Below are 27011 nucleotides of genomic sequence, written 5' to 3' on the forward strand. Positions count from 1 at the left end.
TGGATTCACAGAACTACCAGACATTTAAGGAAGATCTATATCCAGCATTACTTAAATTATTCAAAAAGATAGAAACAGAGGTAGAACTCCCAAACTCCTTCTATGAAGCTTAGCCTCACTCTAATACCAAACCAGGTAAAGATACAACAACAAAAAAAAGAAGACTATAGATCCATATCTTTAATGAACATAGATGCAAAGATACTCAACAAAATACTTGCAAACTGCATACAGACACACATCAAAAAGATCATCACCATGATCAAGTTGGCTTTATTCTAGAGATGCAGGGATGGTTCAACATTCATAAGCCAAATGTAATAAAAACATATAAATGGACTGAAAGACAAGAATACACATGGTCATCTCAATAGATACAAAAAAGGCATTTGACAAAATCCAACATACATTCATGTTAAAAGTCCTAAAAGGAATTGGTCTGGAGGGAACATAGTTCAACACAGTTAAAGCTGTATATAACAAACCCATAGCCAACATCATCCTAAATGGAGAAAAACTGGAAGCTTTCCCATTAAGATCAGGAGCTAGTAAGGGCTGTCCATTATCTCCACTCCTTTTCAATATAGTGCTTGAAACCCTCACTAGAGCAAGACAAGAGAAGGAAATTAAAGGAGTACCAATTGGAAAAGAAGAAGTCAAACTATCCCTATTTGCAGATGATATGATATACATATACATACAAGATCCCAAAACTTCCACTAGAAAACTGTTAGAATTGATTGATGCTTTCAGTGAAGCGGCCGGATACAGAATCAACTTACAAAAGTCAATAGCCTTTCTATATTCCAATAACAAGCAATCAGAAAAAGCACTAGAGGATGCCCTCCCATTCTCAATAGCCTCAAAAAAATAAAATATTTAGGAATAAACCTAACCAAAGGCATTAAAGACCTCTACAATAAAATTTCAAAAAGAAGACACTAGGAGATGGAAAGACCTCCCATGCTCATGGATTGGTCAAATCAATATTGTGAAAATGACCATCTTACCAAAAACAATTTATAAGTTCAATGAAATCCCAACCAAAATACCCATGACATTCTTCACAGAGCTTGCCAAAATCATCTTAAAATCCATATGGAATCACAAAAGACCTCGAATAGCCAAAATAGTCAGGCAAAAAGAACAATTCTGGGGGGATCACCATACCAGATCTCAGATTATATTTCAGAGCTATAGTTATAAAAACAGCATGGTACTGGCACAAAAATAGACACGTAGATCAATGGAACAAAATAGAAGACCCAAACATGAGTTCATATAATTTCAGCCATCTGATATTTGACAAAGGTGCTAAGAACACACAATGGAGGAAAGATCGCATCTTCAACAAGTGGTACTGGCAAAACTGGATCTCCACCTGCAGAAAAAATGAAACTTGACCCTTTCACCCTGCACAAAAGTCAACTCCAAATGGATCAAAGACTTCAATATAAAACCTGAAACTCAAAAACTGCTAGAAGACACCATAGGCAGCCCCCTCCATGATATAGGCATAGGAAAGGACTTTCTAAACCAGATACCAGCTGCTCAGGCACTAAGGTCAACAATCAATAAGTGGGACCTCATTAAATTATCATAAGTTTCTGTACAGCAAAAGAAACAACTAAGGAAGGGAAGAGGAACCCTACTGAGTGGGAGAAAATCTTCACTAGATACACATCCAACAGGGGATTAATATGCAGGATATACAAAGAACTGATAAAAGAAAGAAATAAGAAGATAAATGACCCAATAAAAAGATGGGTGATAGACCTAAACAGAGAGTTCTCAAGCAAAGAAATAGAAATGGATAAGAAGCATCTTAAAAAGTTCTCAGCAGCCTTAGCAATTAGAGAAATGCACATCAAAATCACCTTAAGATTTCATCTTACTCCAGTCAGATTGGCCAAGATCAAGAGAATGAAAGACTCCAAATACTGGAAAGGATGTGGAGAAAGAGGAATGCTTATTCACTGCTGGTAGGAATGCAAACTCATGCGACCACTATGGAAAACAGTGTGGAGAACCCTCAAAAAACTAAAAATGAACATACCATATGATCCAGTGATACCATTCCTTGGCATATACCCAAAGGACTCATTGTACTGTAGAGATATCTGTACATCCATGTTTGTTGCTGCTCTCTTCACAATAGCTAAGAAATGGAAAGAACCTAAATGTCCCTCAACTGATGAATGGTTAATGAAAATGTGATACATCTACCAAATGGAGTTCTACTCAGCAGTAAGAAAAGATGAAATTATGAAATTTGCAGGTAAATGGATGGAGCTAGAGAGTGTGATACTAAGTGAAGTAACACAAGCACAGAAAAGCAAGTGACCTATGTTTGCCCTCATTTGTGGGTTGTAGCACCAAGCCCTTATATGTAAGTATATAAATTCTGAAGTAACACCAGGAGCCAGGTAAAGGCAAAAGATACATGAAGGTAAAGGAAAAGAAACAACCTGAAAGGTAGATAGCAGGGAACAGATGCTACCTGAGGATAGCATTGTAAAAATTTTACTGAAAAATTGTAATTGGCAGGGAGGAGAGGAGGAAGGGACATGCAAGGGACCATAGGGTGGGGGAGCAAGGGAACTTGGGAATGGAAGGATGGCAGGAGTCTGGAGGTACTGGGGGGAGGGTGGGAATGGTGGGGGCACTGTGACTGGGAAGGGAGGGAGGAGGGAAGCCAGAAGGGAGAAAACAGTAGAGTAGAGATGAGTGAATCTTGAGGGGGCTAGGATACCTAAAGGGAAAAGCACTGCCCTAGAAACCCTATGAGAAATGCACATACAGTGTCTGAACATTAATACATATGTATACCGAGGAACTGCTTGGAAGGGAACGCAGTGTAAGATAGAAGAGACTTCCCTTAGAGCAACAAACATGCCGTACAGCACTCATCAAAGAAGCTTCTTTTTGCAACAGATGGATGCTACTGCCAAGTTGCACATCTGGTCGAGCATAGAGAACATGCACCTGGGAGATGCCTAGTACTAGGTGGCACATCTGCAGTCAAATCTCTACAACCAAGGCTCATGGAACATAGTGGAATAAGAGGCAGAGAGAGGGCTAATGCACCCCCCTCAACTCTCACCAGTGAGGCTTCCATGTACATCAGAGTGTGTTACACACAGAAGGCCTCAACGGACCAAGTTTTGGAGAATAAGAGACTGTAGAGTGTACAATGGGACCCCTGTATGGAAGAGGAGGCAGAAAGATTGTACGAGACAGGGCTGGTTCATGAACCTATGAGGTGGAGGTTTCCGGGCCAAAGAAGGCTTGCTCATGTGCGCCTGCAGCAGCTGTAGCATCCAACACAGAACCCACATCAGCTCAATAAACAAGGGCCCAAAGGAGAGGTAAGAAATAGATAGCAGGTCAGCACTAGATTGAGAACTATTTGAGACTGGTTGCTGCTGAGTGACAGAGAGTGTGACTTGCATACAACCACTGAATGGGCTGACTAGACTCCAGTGGATGCATTTGCACTGAAGGACATTTGGGTACAAACTGAATGAATAGGACTCAACATGTATGGCAGAGTGTGTAGGGCTTGGGGTGGGGGCATGAATAGGGGAGAGGGTCTGGATGTGAGTGGGAAATATTGTATGAAATTTTAAAAGCCCCCCAAAAAATAAAGATTGCCAACTCTGTTTCACACACTGCAAATGTTTTCAGTTTGTTGCTTATAGTTTAAAAAATGTATAGTGTCTTGTTTTCTTGGTATTTTATTTATTATTTTTATTTTATGTGTATGAATGTATTGCCTAGATGTATGTGAGTGCACCCATGTTGTGCAATGCCACGGAGGTCAGAAGAGGGCTTCGGATTCCCCTGGGACTGGAGTTAAGGACAGTTTGTAGCTGCCATGTGGGTGCTGGGAATTGATCCCAGGTCCTCTGCAAGAGCAGTCAGTGCTCTTAACCACTGAGCCATCTCTCCAGCCCTGAATTTATTATTTTTAATGTACCAAAAAAGTATTATTCTTTCTCTTATTCTTTGTGCATTCTTTTTGGAGAAAATTTTCACTATTCTAATGTCATGAATATGTTTTCCTATATTGACATCTAAAAGCATCGATTTTTTTTTAGTCTGAGCATGGAGACATGCATCTGTAACCCCCACACTCAGAAAGTTGGGGCAGGAGGATTATTACAGGTTTAATTACAGCCTGAGTTACAAAATGAAACCCTCTCTCAAAAAAAAAAGACTTTAAGATCAAATCGTTATAGTCTAGTTAGTTGTGCTTTGTCAATCAATAAAGCACTGAGGTTATTAAGATGCTGCCACTGGGGTAGCTGGACAAGAAATACAAGGAAACTCCTATTTTTACAGCATGTGAGCCCACAACTATTTCCACGTTTAGTTTAACAGAAATATTTTAGTCTACCTGGAACTGATTTTCATGAACTGTGTGAATGAGCATGTTTGGAAACCCTCAGCAAATCAGGACTAGTACAACTTCCTCAAACTGATAAAGAATGTGTAGAGATGTCTTACACCTGACATCATATGCGGTCAGGGAAAGACTAAATGCCTTCTGCCAAAGACCGAAACAAGGCAATGTCTATGCCCATTACTCATACCAAATAGTACTGTGAGTCCCAGCCAGAACAGCTTGGCAACAAAATCATATAGATTGGAAAGGGAAAAGGCATCCCTCTTTACCTGATGGCCAATGTAGAAAACTCCAAGGAATTCATCAAAACATAGACAACTCTTCCTCTCAATAAGTTAGTTTATCATCTTACAAATATTTATTATGCTCCACAGATAAGCAAAGAACAGCTGGTACCCAAAATTTAGTGCAGCATTCTCAAAATAACAATGATGGAACAGATTTATGGCTAGCAAGTATAAGGATATTAACCATCCATAGGTTTCACCAAGGCTGCAGCAGGAGAAAACCTTTGAGATGATGTAAAGATCTCTGTATCTTGAGTACATTGGTTCCATAATTGATATGTGACAAAGTGCACATATGTGCAGCACATTCACATGGTGCTGTCAGGATCCTAGGTTAGGCAACACAACACAATTATGTGAAAAGCAACCATCAGAGGGAAATTTGTAGGGGATATAGAGGACCTCTCTGTCATATTTTCCAAAATCTAATAAATATGTAATTACCTCAGAATTAAAATTTTAAAACATACATAAATTTTTAAACAGCTGGAATTTGTTTTATGAAAGGCTTGAGGTAGAGACATATTTTCCTATAGAGAAACAATTATCTAAACACCATTTATTGAAAAGTATACTTTTCTGACAATTTTTGTCCACTAGAGGTTTCTGTTTGTGCTTATTTGTTTTTGTTTTTGATATGGGGTCTTGCTATGTAGCCATATTACATGACTCACTGCATGTCACACTACATGCCACACTACAATCTGCACTGAATGCTATGTTATATACATTATATGCTGCATAGCACATCATGTTACACGTCACATTTTGATGATTAGTTGAAGAGCATCTGGTTTCCACTTTTTCACTATTATATACTATGGTCCTATGAACATTTGCTTACTGGCTTTTGTGTGGATGTACATTTCTGGTTGTGTTGGGTATACACTTAGAAGGCATGCTTCATTCTGGTATGCTTGTCAGCATATCAAGACAGGCCCCTCAGTATTATTGTCCCCTCCTGGTTGGACAGAGACAACTCCTAGACCCTTGCTGTCAGTACCTGGGACCTAGGGCCCATGAAATCTGCCCTCCCACTAAGCAAATGATCCTGTTCTCCAAAGAGGATACTTGCTAAGCTAAACCTAGCACAAGAAGACCTCACTCAGCATCCATGTTTAAACCACTCTAAATTGTTAGGTTTTAAAATGTTTATGCATTATTAGTGCATCTGTGTTACACAACATGCCACTGTGAAGGTCAGAGGACAATTTGTGGTGTCAGTTCTCTCCTTCTACCTTCATGTAGGTTCCAGAGATCAAATTCAGGTCACTAGGCTTGCACAGCAAGCACCTTTACCCACTGAGTCACATCACTCCAGCCCAACCCTAAATTCTTCACATCCACCAAAAACAGCCAGGTCTGCCTGATATCAGTCTAGTTGCTGAATCAAGAGGAAACTGAACATGACCTTGGCTTTGAAAAACTTTCCCATCTGCTCTGTATCCAGAGTGCCATGGTTTTCATTCCAAGTATTACAGTAGTCACCTACCTACACTGATAGCTCTCCCACAGCCTCCTCAAACCATGGGCTGCCAAGCCTTCCAGAATGAAAAGGTGCATTTTCCCGTCCATCAGGTGGAAGCCCGTGAGCACATCTAGGTTCTGCTGGTCTTGGATCTTCATACGCACCCTGAAGGCTGACAGGATCTGCTGGATATTCCGGGTTGGGTAGCTGTCCAAGTCCAGGGCCTTGGCATTGATCTTGGTGATGTCCTGCAGCAGGCTGTTTAAGAGGAACAGCTTCTTGGAGTTGAACACAAAAATGATGCGACTGAACTGGGTACCCATTGAGTCAAGCTCAGGAGCTGTAATTGCAGCACCCAAGGGCACTGCAATGTCTACTCGCAGCTTGAGCAAGGAGTTGGCCTCCATGTACTTGCCTGTGGGCATTGGGCTGTGCTGGAAGGCATCTGTAGGGGCCTGAAACCCTACAACCTTCCTGTTTCTGCTATCTTGGCTCCAGTTGGCAGATTTAGGCTCACAGTTGTGGATGGGAACAATCATGTTCAAGTACTTACGACCAAAAAGGAGGTCAGCAAAACTAACCTGGGCAACACCATAAGGATCCCACATCTTGTTCTGGGACTCAAAATGGTTGTTTTCTGTGTCCTTAGGGGAGATGAAAGATTGGATGTTGAAGTAGGAATCCACAGGGTCCTCTCCGAACAGGGTGGGCTTCTGGGAATAATCTTCTGACTTGCGGTCCCTGTCGTGAACTTCCACCACCATGGGGGGCCCCTCCAGGTACTCTCTCAGGTCACTGGGATGGATGGCCCCAAGGAAGATGACGTTGATATCCTGGAAATACACATGGACGCTGTGGGGCTGCCCCTTGGTCTCATGAACTGGAGTCTTATGGAACTGGTACCTGCAGTACACAGGGGTGCACAGCCTCTACAAGAGAGCAGGAAACAGCAGTCACACTCTGCCTGTAGGAAACAGGTACCCAGAATGGCAAACTTACTCCCCGCAGTCCTGAACCTCCTCATCCACCAGACATCCCAAGGAAGGCCATGCTATGAGGTCAGTGCAGGCCTGCAGGCATCATGTGTATGAACACACACCAAGACTGGTGGCAGTCACAAGACACGGGCTTGAGAACAGCCTTTCTTGCTTTCCCTCCAAAGTGGGAAGTGCCATGAAGACAGAGGTCATGTGTCTCTGTTCAAATCTGTGTTTCTACTTCAGTTCCAAGGCTGTGCATAGAAAAGGTGAGGTTAAGTGATTTTTAGCAAAGTAATCCCACTGGAGTGTGGCTGAGGTGGAATACTTGCCAAACCTGCCTGAGGCTCTGGGTTCAATCCCTAGCCTGAGAAATGGAAGGGATGTGGTGGAAGAGGAAGGGGAAGGAAATAAGGAAGGAGAGGGGAGAGGAAGATCCCCTCCTATAAAACGTCAATCCCTGTTTTTGAGACATGCATCTGAAGGATGGAATATATGCACGACAATAGCTCCAAACTAGAAGTTGCAATGAGGGACGCAGGGAGGCCAGGTTTCAGAGAAAACACAGAATGAGGCAGTAAAAAGTAGGGGTACACAGAAGTAAAAAGCGTGAAGCTGTACATCTTTAATCTTGGTTCAAAGATTTTATAATCTACAGCTGAGCCTTAGACAAGTCTGTGGTCAGAATCACCACATGTACATTTATTTTAAATAGCAGCTGAAATTTTATTTTAAGATAATCATAAACTGGTAGTGATCCCAGGTACCTAGCAGGGATTGGAAGCTATCTCTGAAGAAATTCACTTTCATTCAAGGCCTCAAAGAAATCCCACCACGAAAGTTACAATGAACTTAAAATTACAGTACAAATCATAAAATGTTAAGGAAAAAGATACTATAAAGGAAAAAAAGCACACAGACAGAAAAAACTACAATGATCAGACATAAACTTAAGTATATTTGATAATTTAAGAAAATAGAAGAGGCCAGGCACGGTGGCACACACACCCTTAATCTTAAGAGAGGCAGGAAGATCTATCAGTAGAGGCCAGCCTGGTCTACACATCAAATCCAGGCCACCCAGGGCAACATAGTGTGGCCTTGTCTCAAAAAGACAAAAAAACAAGGGGGCTGGAGAAATGACTCATCATGCTGGATTCAATTCCCAGCACCCTCATGGCAGCTAACAACTGTCCATAAATCCAGTTCCAGGGGATCTGATGCCCTCTTCTGATGTCCACCAGCATTGAACGACATGGGTGCATTTACACTCATACACATAAAATAAAAATATTTTTAAAAGCCGGGTGTAATGGCACACACCTTTCACACCAGCACTCGGGAGGCAGAGGCAGGCGGATCTCTGAGAGTTCGAGAGTTTGAGGCCAACCTGGTCTACATAGTGAGTTCCAGGCCAGCTTGGGCTATAGGGAGACCCTGTCTCAAAAAGACCAAAAAGAAAAAAAAAGACAACTTTTAAATTCAGCTTTAAAACTGCCATTTATGTGCTCACTTCAGCAGCACATGCACTAAAATGGGAGCAATAGAAAGATTTGCATGGCCCCTGCGCAAGGCAACTTTGTGAAGTGTTTCGTAATAAAAAAAAATTCTTTTTAATCCTGACACTTACTTTGGGGCTGGGCCTGGTGGTGCACGCTTTTAATCTCAGCACTGGGGGTAGGGGTGGGGGAATCAATGCAAGCAGATCTCTATGAGTTTGAAGCCAACCTGATCTACATAGTGAGTTCCAGACCAGTTAGAACTGCATAATGAGACTTTAAAAAAAAAAATGTGTTAACCTACCCTTTACAACAGCATAAAAACTACCTAAAACATTATTTCTCTCTCCTCTCTCTCCCTGTATAACCATCCTTCATTCCTTCCCCATTTAAAGTGTCTGCATCTTCCCCACTTCTCCCTTGATAATACCAGTCTCCTATGGTCCCATCTCTCTTGAGCTCCTTCTTTCCCTTTATTCCCAAAGTTCCTTGCATAACCCCCTTTCCTGCTCTCATTTAAATACCCCTGTTTTATCCATTTCTCCCTTAGTAACACCTGTCTCCTACTGTTCTTCTCTCTCAGGTAGTATAAAAAACCAGAGGGAATCATATTAGTCCAACAGCCTAATAATAAATTACACATACAGTATCTCCACAGGAGTCCATGTGTATAGCTGAAGGCTGCATAATAAGAAACACTGCCAGACAGGAAAAACTTTTCTTAGAGTTGTTGGCCAGGGTAGTCCTAGAGACTCCCAAAATTACACAGGCTATTGCCACAGCCCTTGATTGCCTCCCAGAACTTGAAGGTAAGACCCTATTGCTCAAGACAGAACATACTCTGGTCACAGGATTTGGAGCCGTGAAGGTAGAACTGACTTGGAAACCACTTCCCCTGAAGGCTAGTTCTAAAAGCTTTGGAGAGCACTACACAAGCTGCTAAGGGAGAACATCAGTCAAGGTCCAACACCAGTTTCAAGACCAAATAACCACATCAATGACCCACACAGCATACAACATTGGTGCAGTAGTGGCACTTTTATCTTGGGGGCAATCAACAGCTACCTAATTGTACTAAAACTCACTCAATGGAAGGAAACTCATGTGTGGTACTGTAAACATAGCCAAATATACATGACTGGAAAATCCTAGACTTAGAGAAAATCCCAAGACTGTCACATCCCTAGACTAATGTAATTTCTTACTATGTGCAAAATATGTATCCTTACCTTTACAGACAAATACCCCAGTCACCACTCATCAAAGAAGCTTCTTTTGCATCGGAGACTATTACATACACAACTGGTCACACACAGACATTTTTTATGAATTACCCAAACCTAAATGGCACAGCTACAATGCGGCCTTTACACCTAAAGCTCACAGAACATAGAACAAGGGGTAAAGGGGACACTAATGAATATCTCAATTCTTATTAACAAAGTTCTCTCATGCAACAGAGACCCAGGAACACAAAAGGTCACAAATGGCCAAAGCATCGAGATTAAGAGTCTACAGAATGCTGGTTCTTGGACAGGACTCCTGTATTAAACTTCACCCACCCAGGACTCAGGGACCATTGCAGAAAAGGGGGCAGAAAGATTGTAAGGGACAGGGAGGAGGTACATGACTATATGGAAATAGAGTCCTACAAGCTCCTGGGACCCTGCTCATGTGAACCTACAGCAATGGTGTCAGCATGCACAAGACCCTCACAAAATCAAGCAGACAAAAACCCAGCATAGAATTGGAGAAATGGACAGCAAACCTCAATCTTAGATGAAGAAATATTGGCAGCTGATTACTGCTGGGTGAGAAAGAGCTTATCTTCTTAAAGGGAGAGACTCTAGATAAGCTGACTAGACTTCAGTAGATGAACTTGCACTGAGGAACATCTGGGGACACTAACTTGACACAATAGGCCTTAACAGAAATGACAGAATGTATGAATGTATGGGAGGGTGTAGTGGGGAAGGGGGTATAAAGATGATTAAGATTTATTGAGATATTCTATATGAAATACAGAATTCAATGAAAATTTTAAAAGAAAAAAAACTATGTAAGAAGAAATTAAGTGAAAGCTGGAAATTCTAAAAAAAAATTCTGTAAAGAAAGAAGAGTTAAATAAAGGAAGATATTTCATGGCCAGAAAAAAATGCACCATGGACCTAAACATAAAGCTAAAGTTTTAAATCTTCTAGGAGACGTAGCATGTCTTCATGAACTAGAAGTATGCTATGGTTTGCATATGAAGTGTCCCAACAGATTGTGGGACACTTGGGAAGTCACAGCTTGGGAAGTAGTGAAACCTCTGGGAGGTAGGCCTAGCTGCAATGAGTCGAGCTCATCTCTGGAAGTGGGCCTTGAGTTTTACAACGCAGCATCACTTCCTGTCCTGGTTCTGGTTCCTAGTCCACCATGATGTGAGGAAGCTGACTGACACTCCTGCCACCATGCCTTCCTGACCATGAGAGGATGTACCCCAAAACTGTGAACCAAAACAAGCCCTTCCTCCATAAGTTGCTTCTTGTCAGGAATTTGTTCACAACAAGAAAAGTAACTAATGCTGGATAGAAAAAGGTAACAGGACACAAAAATCACTCAAGATTATAGAAAAGGAGCAGGGAATGGTAACACATGTCATTAATCCCAGCACTCGGGAGGCAGAGGCAGGCGGCTCTCTGTGAGTTCAAGGCCAGCCTGGTCTACATAGTGAATTCCAGGACAGCTGGGGCTACAGGGAGACCGTCTCAAAAAGACAAAAAAAAAAAGATTATAGAAAAGGTTAGAAAGTTAGACTTCATTGAATAATATATCATTTAGAAAATTAAGGCCGGGGCCCATACTGGCAGAAAACACTTATAGTACATGCATATTTGCTATAATGGAGATTGGGGGGGCAGCTGTCATTTAAGCAGTAGTTAAGAATGAAGTGCAAGAAAATATGCTTGACAGAAGGAACCTGACACAAAACACATTGAGTGCAATCAGAGCTGAGAACGGGCTAGTTGATGATTTCCAACAAACTGGCAAGTGGCAGTGATCATCTGTTGGAGCCATCCACACAAACAGTAGTACAACTGCCAGTAGAGATCATTAGGTCACTACCACAACTGAAAACTGCTTCAGACTCTCAGGCACAAACTGTCTCATGGCACCCTTCAATGACTGAGTACCTGTTTCCCTACCACTGCTTTGCCAGAAGGGAAACCAAGCTGCTGACCTCATTGGCAACCTTTTGGGAGGGCTTGGGTCTCTGTGGCCCCCTTCCCCTCCAGGTTTGACAGCTTTTTCCTGATTGGCCCCATTATGCTTCATTGCATGGACATACACTCCACCAATCAGAACTCATCAGGTTCTATATGACAGTACATACAGCATTTTTCACCAATCCAGTTCCTAGGCAGAGTTCTCCTCTCAGTCCAGCTGGGGCTGAGGACTTGGCTTCCAGCTCATCCGAGAACTCATCAGGAGGGAGGCCCTCCTGAAACTTGCCAGACACAAACCCATTGGAGGTCTTCCACAGGCAAGGAAACTTCCTCTGGATCCCACTGCTCCTCCTTGGAAAAACTGCTCCTGCTTCCCAGGCATGGAATTTGTTCTTGCCTTCAGGGACTACTATTCTTGAATTGAGATCCACTGTTCTTGCCTCAGCCTTTGAGACTTGCTGCTTCAGCTGCAAGCTGGGAGACTCATTGCAGCCCTCAAGGCTTGTGAAAGATAGGGAACTTGCCACTCTGCTACTCTCACTGGTGACTGATTTCTGCAGACTTCTGCAAGGGACCGACCACTCTCTATAGCAAGATCCTCTGAGAGCTTAGAGCTGTAACACTAGCAACCTCTCTTGGTTTGCTCCTTGGAGCCTGTGGAAAGCACAGAGCTATAACACATCCAACCTCTATCAGTTGACATCCTGCTGTAACCAAGGGTCTCAGAGTTTCTACACTCCCATTTGAGTTTCTACTTTCCTGTTCTACTCCCACATGGCAAATAAAAGTTCCTCTTCACTAATTCACCCTTCACTGGGAAGGCAAGAAAGAAAAGAACCTGAGATAGGGGAATGGACCATCTCAACATCTGAATGTTTTTATTTTGTTTTGTTTTGTTTGTGATGCTGTGGATCAAATCCAGGGCCTTTTACAATGCTGGTCAAATACTCCACCACTGAGCTATGTTCCAATTCATGTGGTCTGAAAATCTGTGTCACCTTCAGGCTCAAAACAAAGTCTTTAACATGATACTATTAGAAGGTAGGGCATTTGAGAGGCAATTTGTCATGAGGTCCCACACTCAGGGTTGGTATTAGTGTCTTTATAAAAGAGGCCTGGGAGCTAGTTCACTAGTTCTGCCATTTGAGGACACAGGGAGAAGGCCTTATCTATGAGGAAGACTCCCTCACAGACACTGAATCTGCTGGTGCCTTGATCTTCAATGCCCTGACTTCCAGAACTATGAGGAACAAATTTCTGTTGTTTATTAGGTACCTAGCTTATATCTTGTGATAGCAACCCATAACAACATCTGACACATGATTTGTATAAAGAATGTGAAAAGAATGTCTACAAATCAATAATAAAAAAGAAAAATTAAAAATAATAAAAGAGGGGCTAGAGAGATTGCTCAGTGGTTAAAGCACTGGCTCTTCTTGCAGAAGACTCAGGCTCAAATCCCAGCACCCACATGGTGTCTAACAATTGTTCGTAACCCCAGTTCTAGGGACTCTGATGCCCTCTTCTGTCCTCTCGGACATTGCAGGACATGAGTGCACTTGCACTCAGCACACAGTACACACATACACATATAAAAATAAAAACAAAGAATTTTTTTAAATAATAGTACTAAAGAAGCTTGCCAATTTGGTTAAATGAAGTAAGCACACTCTCTCCTGCCTCTTCCAGTGAATGTGACTGAGAGCCCTGGAGAGAACCAGTGAAATGGGTGTCTGAGGATGCTGAGCAGGAAAAGCATCCAAAAAATTAGACAGGCATCAAACCTAAGTGCAATCAAAACGATGAGTTTCCCAGGCTGGGTTTTCCTCCTTCGTGTGAGACTGGGCTCAAAGGAAGCCTGAGTCCTACACAAAGCTAAAGAGAGAGCAGGGCAGGCCCCATGCTGTTCTCCTGGCCTGCCCTCACCAGAACTGACTTCATCAGCATTGAGGGAAGCACCTAAAAGTCAGAGAGGCATTATCTCTGACAGCAGAGAGTGTGCACAGCCCAGTACTGTTTCTTTTCCCACAAGTAACCCCAGAGGTACAACCAGCCTTGGGGCATACAACTCAGAGTGAGATCCTAACACTATGCCCTTCCAGTCAGAGGACCATGCTAGAGAGGTCATAAATCCTAGAGAAAACCTATCTCTGTCATATCTCTAGATAAATGAAATTTCTTACCATACACTAAATATGGATCCTCATATTTACAGACAAGTATACCTACACCACTTGTTCTAGTTTTCTTTCGATTGCTGTGACAAAACACTCTGACCAATATCACCTTGGGGAGGAAAGGATTTACTTGACTTACATCTCTCAGGTTACAGTTCATCACTGAGGGAGCCCAAGGTAGGAACTCAGGGCAGGAACCTAGAGGTTCCATGGAGGAACACTATTTACTAGCTTACTCCCCTGGCCCACGCTCAACCTGCTTTCTTATACAATACAGGACTGCCTGCCCATGGATAGCACCACCCACAGTGGGCTGGGCACTCCCACATCACTCAACAATCAAGAAAATTCCCCACAGATATGGCCACCAGCCAGTCCAATGGAGGAAATTCCCCAATAGAGGCTCCCTCTACCCAGGTGTGTCAAGTTGACAACTAAAGCTATCCAACACACCACTTATCAACGAAGATTCTTTTTGCAACAGATGGAGGCAAAGTCCACAACTGGTCACACACAGACAATATACATCTGAGAGATGCCCAGTCCTAGGTGACATATCTACAGTGGAACCTCTACACCTAAGACTTGTGGAACATAGCAGAACAGGGGGTAGAAAGAAAAACAGTGGATCCCTCAACTCTCACCAGTGAAACGTTCTTATACAACAGAGTGCAATGCACACAGAAGACCACCACAGGCCAAGTTTTAGAGAATAAGAGACTGCAGAGTATGTGTCCCAGATAGGACTCCTATATTAAACCTCACCCACCCAGGACTCAGGGGCCATTGTGGAAGAAGGAGAGAAAGACTGTAAGAGCCAGGGGTGGCTCATGAACATAGGGAAACAGAGGCTTTCAGGCCACTGGAAGCTTACACATGTGAAGTTGCAGCAATGGTGGTATTGAGCACAAGACCCAGGCCAACTCAATCAAACGAGGGCCCAGAGTGGAGAAGGGAAATGGGAAGTGGGCCAGTCCTAACCTGGGAACTGTTGGAGACTGATTGTTGCTGGGTGAGGGAGAATAGACCTCACTTATGAACTCTGGATAGGCCCACTAGACTCCAGGGGTTGAGTGTGCACCAAGGGACATCTGGGTACAAATGTACTGGATGGGTCTTGGCATGTATGGTAGAATGCATGAGATACTGCAGGGGGGGGCAGAGTGTGGGGCCATGGATTGAGGAGAGGGTCTAAATTTGATTAGGAACTGTTCTTTGAAGTATACAAAAGCTCAAGAAAAAACATTTTAAAAAAATTATTCTTAAGATTTGCCAATAGAAATAATCTTTTGTTATGAGGCATCCATATAGAAAGGTAGTGCTACCACCCAGCATTGGGTGGGTGTACACTGCTAGTTTGTGTGGAGGTAAAGTTGAGTTCCATTCATTCAGCCCTTTCTTCTCACTCAGGCACCTTGATGACTAAAGCAGCTATGCTAGATTGTGACTGAGGTGACAGTTCAGACACATCCACAGAAGAATGGAGCTCTGAACTCACTGCCTTGACCATGAAGTAAACACTGCAAGTTCTCACAATGTTCTTTTCTATTTTGACTAGGCGCAGAGAAAGAGTAGATGGAATGGAGCTAGCGAGCTGATAATTTGGTGTTCTCCAAAGAAAAATCCTAAGATCCTGTCCTTGTTTCCTGTAGAAATGTTTGTCCAATTTCTAAGTTTGCTTAAACAAAACCTCTGTATATAAGATAACCAATCTAGCTTTCCCAGAAATAAAATGATTTAATCAAAATGTGAAAAAATTCACTTGATGATCCTAAAAACAAAATGGAAATTACAGAACAAAGAAGAGATGAACTTGAACAGAGAACTATGGAAGTGTACAGTCCGTATACAGACTTGAAAGACTGCAAAGGAAAAGGAAACGGTACTGGAAATCTGAGAGACAACTGCAATAACATCATTGTCTGCATCATCAGAGTCCCAGAAAGTGAAGAGAAGTAAGGGCATTTAAAAAGTATTGGAAGAGTCAGCTATGGTTGTGCATGCCTTTAATCCCAGCACTTAGGAGGCAGAAGCAGGTGGATCTCCGTGATATTGAAGGCAGCCTGGGCTACACAGTGAGTTCTGGGTCAGCTGCAGCCACAGGGAGACCCTGTTTCATCTTAAAAGCAGCAAGGAAATGACATGTCAGGAGAAGAGCATCTCTACTGACTGCAGTTTTCATCAGGAACTGTGGAAGGCAAGAAAAAGGGTAAAGTATTGAAAGAAGAGAATAATCCATTTAAAATCCTAAATCCAGTGAATATATACCTCAGGGATGAAGGTAAAATAGATACTTTTTCATGGGAAAAAAAAACTAAGATAATTCATTTCTAGCAGGCATGCTCTAAAAGGTTGGTGTGTAGTTTCACCTATAAGACATTCTAAAAAAGGCAAGTTATAGGGATGAAGAAAGAATCTGTCTTTTCCAGGAATTTGGTAGTAACTACAAAGTGGTAATATGAGGGAGGGGTTAAGCATTTCAACTGGTATAAAAAGACCTGTGGGGCTGGAGAGATGGTTCAGTGGTTAAGAACACTGGTTTTTCTTGAAGAAGACCTGGGTTTGAATCCCAGCACCCACATAGCAGCTAACAATTGTCCATAACTCCAGTTCCAGGGCACCCGATGGCCTCTTCTGTCCTCTGTGGGCATTGCACAACATGGGTGCACTTACCTACATGCAGGCAATAAACTCATACACATAAAATCTTAAAAAATAAAATATTTTTTAAAGACTTGTAATGTTTTAGTGTTATATTTCAGTGAAAATGTTTATAATTTTTAATCTGGGGGCTGGAGCGATGGCTCAGCAGTTAAAAGCACTGGCCTTGCTTACAGGGAACTCAGTTTCAGTTTCCAGAACCCACATGGTATCTAACAACCATCTGTTAACTCCAGCTCCAGGGGATCCAAAGCCCTCTTCTGGCCCCGCAGGCATTGCATACACAGGTTCACTTACATACATGCAGGCAAAACACTCATATACATAAAAGATAAATAAATCAAAAAAACTTATTTTATCTGGAGCTGAAGAGGTAGCTCAGTGGCAGAGTGCTTGCCAAGCATGTAAAAGGCTCTGAGTTTCATCCCAAGAACACACACACACACACACACACACACACACATTTCTATGTATTCCACTCAAAAAAATTTTTGAATGGAAGACACCAAATTAGGAAAAGTTAAAGAAAGAACTAGTGAAATAGAACATAGAGCTGATAAGATTGCCTGTGTTTATTTTTTAAAAACAAGGTATAGAAATGAAGAATTAAGAGCTAGCATATACGTAGGTGTTACAAAAGACAGTTACAAGTAGAATCAGAGGAAGGCAACATTTTTTAAACAAAGAATCTTTAATAACATGTCAAAAGCTGACTCCTTAGACACTAAGCAAAAATGAGCTGTCAAGCTATGAGAAGACATGGAGGAAATTTGAGTGCATATTGCTAAATGAAAGAGGGCTCTGAAGACCATATACTATATAATTCCAGGCATGGCATTCTGGAAAAGAAAAAAAAGTCAACGGATACAGTGAGACACCAGTGCTCAAGCACACAGTTCTCTATGCTTATCTGCAGAAGAGTAGGGAGAGAATCCTGCTTGCTTTCATATTTCTAATTATCTCCTCATTTTAACTCAATTTCCTCTGTAAGGCCCCTCTTTGCAAAAAAGGTCACATTAGAAGGTACTAGGGGTTAGGAGTTCAGCATATTTTTTGAGGGGAAACACAATTTAATCCAGAACATTCTAAAGTTGGCAAAATTATAGAAATGGAAAACAAATTGATGGTTAGAGATGGAAGGGCATGAGGAGTGGTGGTTGTTTGAGTGGAATAAGGATATTTTCAGACATACGCAAGGGTGGTGATACATACTGAAGGATGTGTTCCAGGAAAACCAAAAAGCAAATACAGGAAGAGAGAAACAGTCCTAAAAACAATGATTCAACCAAAGAAAGGAAAGCACTTAGCCTGGTTGGTCCCAGCAGTAAGTATCCAGCTGGGTGCTGCTGCTGTGATTGGGAAGCCTACATTTCTGAACAGGTCCGTGATCTCCATTTGTAGCACTTAAGGATTAGCCAGAAGCCTCAGGTTTAGTGGCGCCTCTTGGGAACCTAATCTCTTTAACGTTCTCTATAGGATTCTAAATGATAAAATGTGGGTGATAGTCACATTTTTCACATTGAGCATCTGGGAGGATTAGGGATAAAACCAGTCACTGGGTAGGATAAGGAGGCAGTCTTAATGGGGAGAGCAGGGGTTCATTCTTACCTCCAGGTCATGAATGGCAACAGGCTGAGATGGAAGGCAGGAGGCACATTTGATCCTTATGGTCAGGGGGTTCAAGTCTTGCTTTTGCTCTTCAGTCATGATAGGAACTTCTGTTTTGAAAGTCAAAAAGCAATCTAAAATGTTGGCAGACTTCTCACTGCCACGAATGTTGACCGTTTGCCATCCTGAGGAAACACACACAGGACTAGCGCTTTACCCATGACAGTCAGAAGCAGGTTCTCATCAGAGAAGAACTGATGATAAAGTCATAATCCCAAGAAAACTTTTTTAAGGGCTGGGACAGTGAGCATGATGGCACATGCTTGTGACCCCAGCACTCAAGAGGATCAAGCAGGAGGATCTCAAGTTCCAGGCCAGTCTAGGCTACAGAACAAGACTCATTTTCCAAAAATCAAAGACCGGGATATAACCCAGTGATAGAGTGCTTGCCTCGCATACCCAAGGCCATGGGATCCATCCTCAGAACTGGGGGGAAAAAATGGGAACTGTCCACAGCTACAATATTATATGCCAATTTCTCAAACAGAAATATAATCAACTCTCTAAGGGGCCTGAATTTTTGTGCTTTTATGTTGATCATCTTATGATGGAGTAAATATTTGCTAACATCCTGGGAACTATAAGGAGCATTGCTGTGTAGGTGCCATTCACATAATCAGAGACAACTGGGTAGCTTTCACACAGGCAGGTGATCATAACAGCCCCTGCTCTAGACCTGCACCCCCATTATAGTGGCTCCTGTCCATGTGGGGCTGTTACAGTTTAAATAAAATTATAGTACAATTCCTTCACAACACTGGCCACATTTCAAGTGCACGGTGGCCATGTGTCCATGGGCTGCTACTTGGCTCCAGACATGGGGTCTGACCTTCACTGTAGACTGCACTAGTGGTCAAGCTGCAAAAGGCAGCTAAATCAGAACAAAACACTAGTAAAAGCAAGTGACATTCATGTGTACACTGGGAGCTCAGGCACAGGCATTGCTTTAATTATGGTGGCCAAGAAAAGGCACAGGTATCTATAGAGAAGATAGCTAGCACACTGCAGTAGAAGCACGTATGGCATATATTACACCACCACCACCCCTGCACACTACAAGACATGCAGCAGCATCCCTCTGAGTGCCAGTAGTACCCCACTCCCGGTTGTAATTACCAAAGATGTTTCCACCCCTACCAAGTTGTCCCCATGAAATACAATGCCCCCAGGATAGGCGCCCTGTTGCTAAGTGAAGGAAAGAGGGGTGCAATGTCTGAGCTCTTACAAGTGTCTGTCCTAAACAGGCACTAATGTTGTTGGATCTTAAAACAACCTTCTGGGGTTACTGTCATTTCTACTTTACAGAAGGATAACTGAGCTCCAGACATATTAAGTAATCATCAAAGGTCTCTTAGCTCTTACATTATAGAGCCAGCATCCACTCAGACTGATCACTCACTCTAGCCCTCTATACACTCTAGCCCTCTCCTTCAATGAAAGTGTTTACTCCCTGGCTCCAGATCTTCCAAAAGTCCCACTGGGATACAAGTCAACTGATATATCTTATGAAGGAATAGAAAAATCTATGCCCTAACTTGAGATGGAAGATGTTTACCATAAACAATAATACAAGTTTTGGAATGGATAATCTCAAGCTATGACGTTATAGAGAAAGCTGGCTGAGTCAAGACCATTCTCATTGACCACCACATACAGTTGCTGTAAGGGTTGGGGTTCATCTCTGCATTCCTTGAACCTCCAGCATCCCATATCTGTCCTCTCAGTGCCTAGCTGCCACCTCCCCACCATTCACTCAGAGTCCCTCTGTGTGCAAGTCCTGCACTGAGCAGTTCACACACAATCTCCTGTGACACTTTGGCCTGACAGATTTCACCTCTGTATTGTGTAAGTTGGTTCCACCTCAGACCAGAGCCTGTACCTCTATAGAACAACCAGTAGAGGGCACACACTCAGCCTGATAATCAAAAGCTGGAAAAAGTTTTTAAGATTTTTAACTAGGTTGCCTCTAAATAGAAAAAAAAAAAAAAAATCACCGATCACCCCCCCATCTTACTCTTTCTTTTTAAAAAAATCACATAATTTTATCTAAAATTTATTCTGATATTGCACCAAATTATATGAATATAATAAATATCTGTTCATTATTTACCAGAAGACAGAAGGCAGAGTTTGTAAAATATAGAAAATTTTACAAGGCAAAGCAATCAAATCCTTATTCTGATACAACCTTTATGTATTGGCTAGGCTTTCTTTAATATTATATTTCTTATTTTTATTTTTATGTGTATGAGTGTATTGCCTGCATGTGTGTAAGTGCACCCATGTTGTGCAATGCCCAAGGAGGTCAGAAGAGAGCATCAGATCCCCTGAAACTGGAGTTAAGGATGATTGTTAGCCACCATGTGGGTGCTGGGAATTGAACCTGGGTCCTCTGCAAGAGCAGCCAATGCTCTTAACCACTGAGCCATCTCTCTAGCTCCTGGATAGGCTTTTTTTTTTTTTTTTTTTTTTTGTCTTTTTGAGACAGGGTCTCCCTGTAGCCATAGCCTGCCTAGATTCGATATATAGACCAGGCTGGCCTCAAAGTCACAGTGATCCGCCTGCCTCTGCCTCCCAAGTGCTGGGACTAAAGGTGTGTGCCACCATGCCTGGCTGGATAGACTTTTTATTTATTCCTCACTGAAAAAATGGTGGTGATGAAAAACCCCTCCCCCCAGCACTACCCCAAGCTCACTGGGAGGATGCAAACCTCTCATAAGAGGTAAACAATGTGATATAAAGGAAGATGGCATAAATGGCCCATAAAACTGCTTCCCTCCCTTTATTCCTTTTACATAGGTTTTGAAAGAAACTTGTAGAAAAAAAAATGTTCATTAAAAGCAGCACCTTAATATTACAACAAGCCCACAGCCAATATCATGCTAAATGGAGAAAAATTCAAAGCATTTCCATTAAAATCAGGAACAAGACAAAGATGTTTACTCTCTCCACTCCTGTTTAATATAGTGCTTGAAGTCTTAGCTAGAACAATAAGATAAGTGAAGGTGATCGAGGGGATACAAGCAGGAAAGGGAGAAGTCAAAGTATCCTTTTTGTCAGATGGTATGATTCTACATGTAAAAGACCCCAAGACTTCACCCAAAGATTCCTACAGCTGATAAACATATCCAGCAAAGTAGCAGGATGCAAAATTAACACACAAAAATTAGTGGAATTCCTATATACCAACAACAAGAAAAAGAAAACAGAGAAACAATCCCATTCACAATAGCCTCAAAAATGAAATATCTCAGAATAACTCTGAACAAGGAAGTGAAAGACATATATATAATGAAAATTTTAAGACACTGAATAAGAAATTAAAGAAGATGCCAGAAGATGAAAAGACTTTCCATGTTCATGGATTGGTAGGATTAATATTTGAAAACGGCCAGACTAACCAAAAGCAATCTACAGATTCAACACAATCCCCATCAAAATTCCAATGTAATTCTTCACAGAAATGGAAAAAAAAAAAAGATCTTAAATTTTGTATGAAAATACAAAAAACCCAGAATAGCCAAAACAATCCTGAACAATAAAAACTCTGCTGGAAGCATCACCTTCCCTAATTTCAGGTTATACTGCAGAATCATAGTAATAAAAACAGCATGGTATTGGTATAAAAATAGATGCACTGATCAATGGAATAGAATTGAGGACCCAGATATAAGTTCTTTCTACAGTCACCTGATTTTTGACAAAGCAGATAAAAATACACATTGGAAAAAAGATAACATTTTCTGCAAATGGTTCTGGTCAAACTGGATAGCTGCATGTAGAAGAATGAAATTAGATCTCTGTCTCTCACCCTGCACAAAACTCAACATCAGGCTAGGTGTGGGAGCACATACGTTTAATCCTAGCACTGGGGAGGCAAAGGCAGGCGGATCTCTGTGAGTTCAAGGCTAGCTGGGGCTCCAAGGAGACCCTGTCTCAAAAAAAAAAAAAAAAAACAAAAAAAAAACACCTCAACACCAAATGGATCAAAGACCTCAACATAAGACTTGATACCCTGAATCTATCAGAAGTAAAATAGGGAATATAGGGAATACTCTTCAACTTATTGACACAGGAAAGGACTGAACAGGACCCCAATAGCACAGGCATTCAGATCAACAACTGATAAATGTAACCTCATGAAACTAAAAAGCTTCTGTATAGAAAAAGACACCATCAGTTGTATGAAGAGGCAGTCTATAGAATAGGAAAAATGTTTACCAGCTAAACATCTGACAGGGGCATAATATCTAAAATATACAAAGAACTCAAAAAACTAAACAACAAGAAAATAACCCAATTTAAAATTGGGGCATGGAACTTTATGAACAGAGCATTCTCAAAAAGAGAACAAAGGGCTGAGAAATTTGTTTTAATATTCAACATTCTTATCCATCAGGAAAATGCAAATTAAAATTACTTTTGAGTTTTCATCTCACCCCAGTCAGAATGTCTAAGCTCTAAAAAACAAAATTGACAAAATGCTGGCATGAATGTACAGAAAGGAGAACTTATTCACTGTCAGTAGGAGTCCAAACTGGTGCAGCCCCTATGGAAATCAGTGTAGGGGGCCCTCAAAAGCTAGAAATAGGTCTACCATATGATCTACCATAGAGCTACCACTCTTGGGCATATATCCAAAGGAGTCTATACATCATACTACAGAGATACTTGCTCATCTGTGTTTATTGCTGTGCTAGTCACAGTAGCCAGGGAGTGGAAACAGCCTAGATATCTATCAACTGATGAATAAATAATGAAAATACACTTACACGATGGAATATCATTCAACTTCCAAGAAAAATGAAACTTGCAGGCAAATAGAGCTGGAAATAATCTTTCTGAGCAAGGTAACCCAGACACAGAGAGACAAACATTACATGTTCTCTCTTATATGTGGATGCTAGCTTTGAATCTTTGGATATGTGTATCTAAATTATAGTGCCCATGGAGGTCAGGAAAACTAGGGGACTATGGGGGTTTTCAAGGGAGGGGAGATGGAGTGCAGCTGCTATGAAGGGGGAATGGGAAATAACACTAAACACTGAAGACCTTTAAGAAACCAGGAGTGGTGGCACATGCCTATAATCCCAGCACTTGGGAGACAGAGGCAGGTGGATCTGTGAGTTCAAGGCCAGCTTGATCTGCTGAGGCTACAGGAAGACCCTGTCTCAAAAAAAAAAAAAAAAAAAAAAAAAGGATCTTTGAGAAATTTAATATTGTACTTAGCTTCCTAAAATACATATCTAAAGAGTTTAAATGGAGCTATCCTATAGTAGATAGATAATGCCCCTCCTAGACACCATAGGTTAGCAAATAAAAGGCCCAGTACAAGACATGGGTGACCTCTTTTGGAGTTGTTGGTCAGTGGGGTCCCATAGACCCCTAAACATTACAGTCTGTTGCCATTGCTCTTGATTATTCTCCAGAACTTGGTGGTGAGATTCTATTGTTGAGGACACTGAATACTTGAGTCATGGAACATGGAAAAATCAAGCTCCCTGGAAGCTTCATTCCTACTGGCCAGCTTTCACAGTGCTGGAGACTGCCATGCATACTACCAGAGGAGAAAAATGATCATCTTGTTAGAAAGATGTCTCAGCACTTAAGAGCACTGGCTGCTCTTGCAAAGGACCCAGGTTCAATTCCCAGCACCTATATGGCAACTAAAAAACATCCATAACTCCAGTGTCAATGGAATCCAATGCTCTCTTCTGATTCCATTAGCATCATGGCACGGGTGCACTTACATACTTGCAGGCGATATACTCATACACATAAAATAAAAATAATACATAAAATATTTTAATTAAGATAAAATAAAATAAAATAAAATAATAATTATCAGTCTTGCCCAGCTATGAACCGTGAACTACCATAACAACTGGCCTGGCAGGATATACCCACTGGTACATTAATGATATGAATGTTATGGGAGTAACCAACCGCTTTCTGATTAATTAGGGCCTGCTCCACAAGATGGAACTCATTCCTGGCACCATTATCAGAGCCTACATAGGTCAGAGGCCTTAGGTGAGAACTTACTACTATTATTCTGCTAAATAGACACAGTATTAAGCTGACACATAATCACATATTGTTATACCTGTAGATTACTGCATCTCTCAACCCTCATCAGAAAAGCTTCTTTTAGCAGGCAATGCCAATTAACAGAGACCCACAACTGGTCGACATCCAGAGAATAAGAGGCTGTGTAGTGCTGAGTCCTAAATGGGACATCTACATCACACCTCTTCCTCCCAAAGATTGGTGATCATCATGGAAAATGGGACAAAAAGATTATAAGAGCCAGAGGGAGTGGATGACTACAATTAAACCGTGTTTTCAGGACACAACAGGGCAAATGCACATATGAGCTGACAATAATTGTGACAATATGTGCAAGATCTATGCAAGATCAAGCCAGAAAAAAATCCCAGCATAGAGTAAGGAGGTGGTCAGGAAGTCTCACCCTTAGCCAAGGAGCTATTAGCAAATGACAGGCTGGAAGAGGGGGAGTCAGCTTTCTTCAAGGATACAGCACTTGAGAGGCTACCCATGTGCCAATAGACATACACATACCATACATGTACTGGTGGTGCTGTGCTGACTCAGTGAGGAAAAAACCATGAAATTTGGATGGAATCATGGTGGGAAGATAGGGGAGGAATTGGAGTGTAGGGAATGGGGAGGGGGGAACTTAATCAAAACACATCGTATGCAAGTACAAAATTTTCAAATAAAAACTGTATTAAGAGGTCTGGAGATATGGGTCAATGGTTAAGAGCACTTGTTGTTCTTGCAGAGGACCCAGGTTCAGTTCCCAGCACCCACATGTTGTAAGTGCACCTACATACATGCAGCAAAACACTCCTCATATACATAAAATAAAATAAAAATTGTTAAGCTGTATTTTAAAAGAAGCACCTTATTTAGCAAACAAAAGCATGACATGTTTTCACAGGCTCTGAAGACTTTGGAATCAAACACCTGGGTAGAAATCCTGTCTCTGCACTTACAAACTGTGTAATCTTGGGCAATGTACCTAACCCCCCAAGCATGCCTCTTTCTCTATATAGTCAAGATAATCACTCCCACATTCCTAAGATGGCAGTGAGGATGAAATGATGTACAGAGCAAGGTCTTGGTCTCCACATGAGCAGTCTAATAACGTTAGCTACCAGCAAGTAGGGGCATGATGGACAGCTGGATGGAGAAGGTGCACGGCTTCCAATGACTGGTTGCCAGTTTAGACTCTGTTTCCTCTTCTACTTGAAATTTCTTTCCTTTCTTCAGGCTTTTCTTCTTCCCCTCTGTATTTTTCCCTTTAACTTTGGAACAAATAAAGAAAATAAAGGTTAAGAGGAGGTTTATCACACTGTCATATGTGAATTTACATATATACAGAGGTTTAGGAAGGTTCTGGAAGCTCCTAGAAGACCGGAGTTGTCCTTTGTATTGCTGTCTTTTTCCAGCAACCAAAGTGGTGGCTATTGCCAGCTATATGCAGGCATAGAGCAAAGATGCCCCAGCCGCTCAGAAACTTCGCTGTGCCCCAAGTTCTTGAGTCAGCTCAGTCACAGAGCAGGACTGAGGTTGGACTACCAGACTGAGCTAAGTTCTAAACTCAGTTCTACCTTTCTGCAAGGCATAGTGGGAGAGGGTACACTTTAACCCTAGCTGCTTCATCTGTAATTGACAGCAGAGTGTTGGGAAGAGAACAGAAGCAAAGAGTAAATGTTCCCCTCAGATCAAGCTTAGGCAACAGCATGAACTGTATGCTTGGAGACATAAAGGCCAATGGAAGGAAGAGTCTAGCAAGGTCAGACTTCGGTGCATACATGAGAATGCTGAGCAGATGCCAGGGGTGACATTTCAAAACAGCAGGAAAATGGGGACTCTCAACAAGTCTCAGAGATTGGCCATTTTAAGCAGATGAAAATACAGGGTTGCCTCACACCATCCCTGAAATGAACTCAGTAAACTTCAGAATCAACAGACAAATATCTTGAGCTTACACTGACATCAAACAAGGAAGGGTTCCCCAGATGTTAACCATGTACAAACTAGGAAGGAACAGTAAAATAACAAAGCAAGACATCATAAATCAAGTCAAAGGATGTCATAAACTCCATCTAGGAGGGTCATCTACCACTGACAACCATAATTACCAGAAGGAGTAAAACAGATCACATAAGAAAAGTACCACACCAGCCTCTGAAATAGTGTGCGACTGTCACGCCATCTCCAATGGAGCCCACGTGAGATCCTCCGTGGGTTGAGGCTGGAACTTCAAGGAAGGTTGCCTCTTGGAGTTGGTTGTGTTGAGAAACATGCAGTGTACTTGGCATGCTTTACTTGCTATTATTTTTCTAACTGTCACTGTATCTTGGGCTTTTGGGGGGCCCGGGAAACACCTGGTGTCCTTGGCACCACTATCACAACCTTTATTAAGATGAAATAGTTATGTTTATAAGTCCCATACTTGGAAGGATTTCATGAGAGCTACAGGATTAGAATAGGATATTGATGTAACTTGGGGTTTGGAACATATTAATGAATAAGGAAAAATAAAAGATAGATATATAGCAACATTGCTGTGTATCACCTAGAATTCAAATAGAAACATTAATAATTATAGAGCTAGTATTGAAAGT

The 27011-nt window shown here is 41.7% G+C and overlaps 1 protein-coding gene across 1 annotated transcript in view; it reads right to left on the reverse strand.

The window, feature by feature from the left end:
* Kiaa1257 (KIAA1257 ortholog) overlaps positions 1–27011 on the reverse strand; it is a 97950-nt gene that overhangs the window by 28740 nt on the left and 42199 nt on the right. The window contains exons 8-10 of the mRNA XM_029561314.1: positions 25536–25685; positions 18295–18479; positions 6188–7092 (exon numbers count right to left, since the gene is read on the reverse strand). Coding sequence (XP_029417174.1) covers positions 6188–7092; positions 18295–18479; positions 25536–25685 — 1240 coding nt within the window. The remainder of the gene's footprint in view (positions 1–6187; positions 7093–18294; positions 18480–25535; positions 25686–27011) is intronic.

Source organism: Nannospalax galili, unplaced genomic scaffold (assembly GCF_000622305.1).
Source record: "Nannospalax galili isolate Female #2095 unplaced genomic scaffold, S.galili_v1.0 scaffold332, whole genome shotgun sequence".
Classification (NCBI taxonomy): domain Eukaryota; kingdom Metazoa; phylum Chordata; class Mammalia; order Rodentia; family Spalacidae; genus Nannospalax; species Nannospalax galili.